This window comes from Lissotriton helveticus, chromosome 4_1 (genome assembly GCF_964261635.1).
Source record: "Lissotriton helveticus chromosome 4_1, aLisHel1.1, whole genome shotgun sequence".
Classification (NCBI taxonomy): Eukaryota; Metazoa; Chordata; class Amphibia; order Caudata; family Salamandridae; genus Lissotriton; species Lissotriton helveticus.
Window position 1 is genome coordinate 126343980 of NC_136063.1, and position 7902 is coordinate 126351881.

A 7902-nucleotide genomic window follows, 5' to 3' on the forward strand; every position below is an offset into this window, starting at 1 on the left:
ATGAAATGAAATACAAGTATTTGTAAAGCGCACGGCTACCTCCGAAGTGGAATCACGGCGGTGGGGGCCTTCGGGAAGCCCAAGCGAGCTATTGCCCAGAGTCACATGGTGCTGAGCTAACCTGCCGCGGGTGATTGAACCGTGATCCCTGTAGTCCGGAGTCAGGCACCCTGGCCTCTGCGCCACACCTCTTAATATGTTAGAATAAGCCTCTCCTGGTAGCCTCCGGTGAACACTCAAAAGGGTGAGTTTGTTTTGGGAGTGCCAAGCAGAGGGAGCTAGGCCTGGAGAGAAAGCAGTGACTTTCTAAGGTTCAATTCACTTCTGCTTTTAACAGACAATAGATATCAAAGGCTATCTCCATTAGAGATTAATTGATGGCAGAAGAAAAGCCTGTGGAGTGAATTCAGGCATAGCAGCTCTAAAGCTGCGCTACCCATATCCATGGGAGAGCAGTGTCTTTGTTATCCCATTCCCCTCACCATGTTTCTATCACAGGCCCTCATATCTTTAAGTATGTGTCCATTGGCGGAGGCGGTGAGAGATGGGAGAGTTTAACACTCCTGCCAGAGTTCGAGAACAAGTTTGTCCTTTTGACATGTAATTGGTCAGACATTAACTAATGGGTTAAAGTTCTTGCTTTTAGTCATTCTGTTTGATAATGAGTTAGGTTTGTATGTAGTTAAGGAGATGGGACCTAATGCTTTCTGGACTGTGGTTAAGGTCGTCAAAGCCTATTGGGTATCTTGCACTGGGTGCAGGACACTCCTATTTATTTTGGTATTCTGAGAAAATATCGGAAATAAAATATTGAGGAGCAGAAATATTGAGATTAAATGTTTGTGTGTAAAAATATAATCGAAAATAATATTGATTTTAATGTGAGAAATATCCATGTCAAAAATATCTATTTTTATATATTCACTATACCTATGTGGTTAATGTCGTTGACAAAAATATTGTTGTTAATAATATAGTTTTTTAAATAATTTTGATGTATTTTAGTATATACTTTGTTTGTATATGTTATACATTTTATAATTATGATTAGTTTTTTAATAAAGAGTGTACATTTTTTGTTGTTTTTAAATGTAACTTATTAGTTTATTTGTATTTTTAGTGCTGTATCAGGTTGTGGGTTTTATAGGGGTACAGGCTGGGAAGTAATTTATTTATAATTAATAATTAATTGACATGAATTATTTAATTGATAATTAATTATATTAATTGTGTAATTACCTTTAGTAATTGTGTTACGTTTTAGGTGAAGGTTGTGGGGTTTGTCGGAGTATAGGGTGAAAAGTAGTTACATTATAATTAATAATTAATTCTTAATTATTATACAGTATTTAATTGATAATTAATTATAGTTTTTTGTAATCATTTTTCAATTGCATTACGTTTTGGCTGTGGGGTTTAATAGGGGTACAGGATGGGGAGAAATCCAGTTATCAATATTTAATAATTAATTTATTATTATTAGTTATTTAATTGATAAATAATTAAGTAAATTGCATAATTAACTTAATTTGTTATTAATATTTTTGGGTTGTGGTTTTTTGGAGGTAAATGGGAAAAGGAAAATTATTCTAATAATGAATAATGAATTTCAATTATCAATCATTTTTTTAATTGGTCATTAATTATGTAACTTGTGTCATTAATACATTCTTTAAATTATATATGAAGGGTGGATTGTTGTGTTTGTAGCGGCAAAGGATGGGTATTGTTTTAATTATAATTAAATTATATTAAATTAGCTTTCCCTACTATTGCAGTGACTGGAGTGGGAATAGTAAATTGTTATCCCACCTGAGTCCATTGTTTTCCCTACTGTCGCACCAACTGGATTAAGAATAACGAAATGTTCCCCTCCTCAATCCAACACTATCCCCACAAGTGTAGTGACCTGCTGGTTGGTCGATCCTCCACCACACAACTCCGCCTGTGTGCCCTGATGCTGCTGAAAGTTGAGGCCCTCCTCCAACTGCAGGCTACCACCTGCGCTTCATCCCTAGTGGCCAGTGGTAGGCCCTAGGTTTGTATCTTGTGCCCGTTTTGCCTCTGTCTCCCCATCACTGCCATTGTTTGTGACACTATTTTTCTTTCTGTATCTTGTGCCCGTTTTTGCCATCTGTCTCCCCCTCACTGCCATTGTTTTGCCTGTTCTTCTCTGTTTGATTTTTGCATTTGTGCCGATTTTTCTCCTCTGTCTCCCCCTCGCTGCCCCGTTCCTGCCGCTGCATCCCCTGCAGCCCCGCCCCCCTCTCTGCTATTCACTGCCCCTGCCTCCCACCTCCCAGCTGCTCCTCCCTCCCACATCCCCCACGCCTGGATCACGCCTAGCGTCAGAACCCATGGTCCGTGCACCCGCCACAATGACCACCACACTCCACGCTCTCAACCTCGGAAGGACCCACATCTGCTTCAATGGCCACCCTGAAACACACACATGGTCCCTTCACCTTCTGAAAATGCTGCTACACCAGCATCAGAGACAACGAACAACCCGCCAAGAAAGACCCAAACACCGCTGCATCTACTTCTCCTTCCAGAATCCCACCATACACCACCGCACCCAACAGATCCCCAGCAGTTTTTCGAGCAAAATCACTGAAGACCAACTTCATGCAAACCTCGCTCTCAGCCCACCCACTGAACCCTCCAACAACGACGACGCTGCCCGCAACCACCGATGCTGGATCGACGGCTGCGCAAACACCGGAGCCCCGCTGAAGAAACCCCCCCACAGAGATACAAACAAGAAGGCCAGTTGGTGCACCCCAGAACTCCTAGCCTCCAAGCGAGCCTGCCAAAAGTTAGAGAAGAAATGGCACAGCGAACAGACCCCGGACAGCCACGCAGCCCACAAATACGCCAGCCGCAACCACCACCACCTCATCAGTACGGCCAAGAGGACCTCCTTCAAGGACCATCTCGACAACAACGTACACAATAACAAGGAGCTTGTTAACATTATGAAGGATCTCTCCAACCCCAGCTCCAACACCAACGACAACCCGCTGTCTCAAGCCGGTGCTACTCCCTCGCCACTTTCTTCCACGGCAAGATAGCTGACATCCACAACATCTTAAACACCCAGACAGCCCCAACAGACAGCAACACAACAGTCTCTCTGCACACCAACGACCCCCTGCTAGCCTGGACCAGCGTGAGCATCCATGACTCCATCAAGACCATGAGCACAACAGACTCTGGCTCCCCATCAGACCCATTTCCGCACCACATCTTCAACAAAGCCAGCAGCTCCATCTCACCACACCTGCGCAATGTCATCAATCTCTCCCTCATGACCGCGACCAGAAAGCTGGAAACATGCCGAGATCAATGCCCTACTCAAAAAACCAAAGCCTGACCCTAAAGACCTCAAGACTCTCCGGCCCATCTCTCTGCTCCCGTTCACGGCAAAGGTCATTGAGAAGATCATCAACAGACAACTAACCCGATACCTCGAAGAAAACAGAATCCTTGACCCTTCCCAGTCAGGATTCCGCAGCAACCACAGCACCGAGACTGCCGTCATCGCTGCCACCAATGACATCAGAAAACTGCTGGACAACGCTGAATCTGGAGCCCTCCTCCTCCTGGACCTTTCCACCGCCTTCGACACCATCTGCCACCGCACACTACGCACACGCCTCCATGCAGTAGGGATCCATGACAGAGCTCAGGAATGGACCACCTCCTTCCTCTCCGGGAGAACCCAGAGTGTCCCCCTACCCCCATTACGATCCAAAGCCTCGGAGATCATCTGCGGCGTACCCCAGGGCTCCTCCTTCAGCCTGAAACTGTTCAACATTTACATTGCCCCGCTCGCACACGTCGCCCGACAGCACGACCTCAACATAATCTCCTACGCCGACAACACTCAACTGATCGTCTCCCTCACTAAGGACCCAATCACCGCCAAAGCCAACTTCCACAAAGGAATGAAGGTCGTCGCCGACTGGATGAAGACCAGCTGACTGAAGCTGAACACGGACAAACGGAAGTCCTCATCCTCGGCTCCAACCCCTCAGCCTGGGACGACTCCTGGTGGCCGACGGCACTGGGGCAGCTCCGACACCCTCCGACAACGCACGCAACCTAGGAAACATCTTCGACTCAACGCTCTCCATGACCAAGCAAGTCAACGCCATCTCCTCCTCCTGCTTCAACTCCCTCCGCATGCTCTGCAAAATCAACAGGTGGATCCCGACAGAAACAAGAAGAACAGTCACCCAGGCCCTCGTCAGTAGCAGACTCGAATACGGAATCGCACTCTACGTAGGAGCCCTGACCAAGCTCATCAAATGACTGCAACACATCCAAAACGCCTCGGCACGACTGATGCTCGATGTACCATGTCACAGCCACATCACCCACCCCACTTGAGAAACCTGCACTGGCTACCCGTCAACAAGAGGATATCCTTCAAGCTCCTCCTCCACGCACACAAGGCACTCCACAAGACCGGCCCAGCCTACCTCAACAAACGTCTTTCCTTCTACACCCCCTACCACCAGCTCCACTCCGCCGACCTCTCACTTGCCACCATCCTGCACTTCCGACGGATAACCACCAGCGAGAGGTCCTTCTCCCACCTCACCGCCAAGACCTGGAACACCCTCCCACTTAACCTATGACAGATTCAAGACATTCTGACCTTCAGGAGGCTACTCAAGACCTGGCTGTTCCATCAGTAGCCCCCCCCCCAGTGCCTTGAGACCCTCACGGGTATGTAGTGCGCTCTACAAATGTTGTTGATTGATTGACTGGATTGGGAATAGGATTTCTCTTAAATCCAATGCTCTACCTACTGTTGCACCGACTGGAGTGTTAATAGTAATTTGTACCTCTCTAGAGTCCAACACTTTCCCTACGGTTGCACCACAGTAGAGTGGGAATAGTAAAGTATGCCCCTCCGCAATCCAACACTCTTCCTACTGTTGCACAGAATGGAACAAGAATAGTACATTTTAGCACTCCTGAGTTCTACGCTTTACCTACTATTGCACATACGGGAGTAGGAATAGTACATTTTACATCTCCAAGTCCAACGATTTCCGTACTTTTGCAGAAATTGGGAATGGTATATGTATTATTCATACAATTTTATTGTTTTGTTTATATTGTTTACATTTATATTATGATTTTTGTGCTGTTTGACATTATATTGCTTATAATATATTGCTGATAATATATATATTTTTTAAATATACATGTGTTCATTTTTTTAAGTTTACAAAAAAATTGTAAATGGTAACATAAATTATAATAAATATTTTATTAATACTTTAAAATTATATATGTTTAAATACACATATATGTGAGTTTACAAAAAAAGTTTAAAATGAATATATCATTAAAAATAATTCATATATATTAGATTACATTATAGTACTGTTTAAAGAAAACATATTTTTTGTTTAGTATGTTTAAATATACTTAGAAAAATTATAGTTTTGTATATTAGAATATAATATATTTTTTCCAATATAGTTGTTATTGACATTATACTTATAGGAAAACAATATTTTTGTCATCAATATTTATGTCCCCACGATATTTGTTGATTCTATATATTGTCAGTGAACCATTTATTTTTTATATAGCTGCATGCTTCAAGATTTATACCATAACCCCACATACTGATTACCCTGTACATGCTTGACCCTTAAGGGATGGGGGAACTTTCAGAATTAAGCAGAGTTTAAAAAAAACTGCAACATTCATCAGAGTCCCGCTAAAGAGTGGAAATAGGGACGTTGTGCGACTCATGCTGAGCTTTAGCGCCTGAAGATCCTTCCACTCTTCCTGCTCAAAAACAATCCCTAGAGGCATATTCCTCTTCCTATTTGTGCTGCAAAACAATTCTACTAAACATTCAATTCTGGATAATGGATCATCATCTCAAACCGAAACCCCTCAAAAGAGAATTTCTTTTTATCAGACCTCTGCATAAATCCATCCCAATCTAATCTTGGCTCATCTCACTAAATATCCTAAACTTCCAACTCCTGCTCATTTGCCTCAAAACATCTCAGTGTTTTAGCCAGGATAAGAAAGTCAACACGCAAACCCACTTTTTGTCAAGCACGAACTGCTCAGTGTCAGTTCAGACTTCTGAATAGCTCCAGGCCCTTCATTTCTAAAGGAGTATGAGAGCTCCGTCTTAACTGGTATGCAAGACACACAATGCTTCACTGATAGCAGCCCACTACACTTCAACCTAACAAGACTCAGAAATAAAACAGTGGGAATATGCCACCCTTCTGTATGTCACCCTGCAGTGGCTACACATTAAAGCAAGAAGCAACTTCAGGCTAGGCTGTATTGCACACAAAGTTCTTCAATCAGACACACCTAAGTACTTAGTGAGAAAAAACGAACCTACTGGAACTTATCAATCTATTCTAAGTATGGAATGCCTTCATTGGGAAATACTCCTGTTCAGGAAAACAACAAACACTCTCTCATTTGCTTATAGGGAGTGCTCATGAGATCTGGAACCCAATCCCAAATGATATACAGCTAAATCCAGCCCCACATTTGTAAAAAAATAAAAAGTAGGTTTCAGGGTCTTGGTCAGGACTCAACTGCAGCTTGTACGACCCACTGCCCCGGGCAGTGCTGGCAGTGCTGTCAGTGACAATACCAACAGAACTACTAACCCACCACACCCCTACAAGTATAACAATTCATACTATTCCAGGCCCCCATAGCTATAAAAATGGTTGGGCAGCAGGCATTGGTCATTTTGATGTAGATTGAACTAATTAATAACTGCTCAAATTAGAGTAGCGGCACCACTGCCAGACTGCCATAAGTGCTGGTGTTGACAAATAAATGCTGGTGATGAGTACTGTAAGCCACCGGATCAAATTAAGCACTGGCTAAACCCATTTCCCATTGCCCTCAGTGAAACAAAGGTCTTCTTTACTCAGACTATTGAACTCTCAAACACAATTTAAACATCTAAAATCTGCAAAAATGCCTGACTGTCCTGGTTTTATCATGTTTCTTTTTTATCTATAACTATAACTGCTGACTCTACTTTCCACTATATGTCTGTTAGTATGAAACTGATACCTATTTAACTCTGTAAAGCCCTCAAAATACTGGCGATGTAGTCCAAACTATATACCATTGCAAAAATAAGCAAAGAAATCAAACAGGTCATCCTGCCCTGAGAGGCTGTGATAGTAAAACACTGCTTTTTACATACTTGTCTATTCCATGTACCCATAATCCCAGATTCCACAAAACACAATGTCACAATTTTTTATCCAGCTCAGCAGGATGAAAGAATGAGTGGGTTTGATTGTTCCACCAATGGTTTTTCAAGACCTTGGCAGTGGAAGCAATATTAGTTACCTGAGCTGTCTTATTAATACTAGACCAAGATGTCAATCTTGTTGGAGAACTTACCTAGTCCAAAAAGCATGGCTGCAACCAAAAGAGTTCCGCAGAGCACCTTCATTTCTTCAGTATTACAAGGTTGCCCAGATGGAAGCCAGTCTTTGAGTGATGCCTTTATATAGTATGACAGTGTGCTGACGTACCAACATGTGAAGGTACCTGGGAGAGGCAAGTTTTCTAGCTCTTAGATTGCCTTTCAGTGAACAATGCTGCGTGCCTTCCAGGAGGCAGGTAGAGGTTCTAACATATGTCAGACATTGATAAATTGGCTATATTGCTGGGCGTGGTAAAAGGTAGAAGCTTGCTTTAGACAGGGAGAACAAGTAATTGAAAGAATAAATATAAATCTGTTAAAAGGTTTTATACTTCAGATTTTATTTCCATTTTATTTGCACATTCTTCTTGGAAACATACAGGGCTTTTGTTCATGTTTTAGAATTCTGTAGTTGTCTGTAGCGAGTAGTTGAATATTATTTTTCT

The 7902-nt window shown here is 42.8% G+C and overlaps 1 protein-coding gene across 1 annotated transcript in view; it reads right to left on the reverse strand.

Annotated features, from left to right (window-relative positions):
- The window catches only part of LOC144827053 (ly6/PLAUR domain-containing protein 2-like), a 65041-nt gene extending 57521 nt beyond the window's left edge, over positions 1 to 7520 (reverse strand). The window contains exon 1 of the mRNA XM_078685508.1: positions 7432 to 7520. Coding sequence (XP_078541634.1) covers positions 7432 to 7483 — 52 coding nt within the window. The 5' untranslated portion in view covers positions 7484 to 7520. The remainder of the gene's footprint in view (positions 1 to 7431) is intronic.
- Positions 7521 to 7902: the final 382 nt, after the last annotated feature.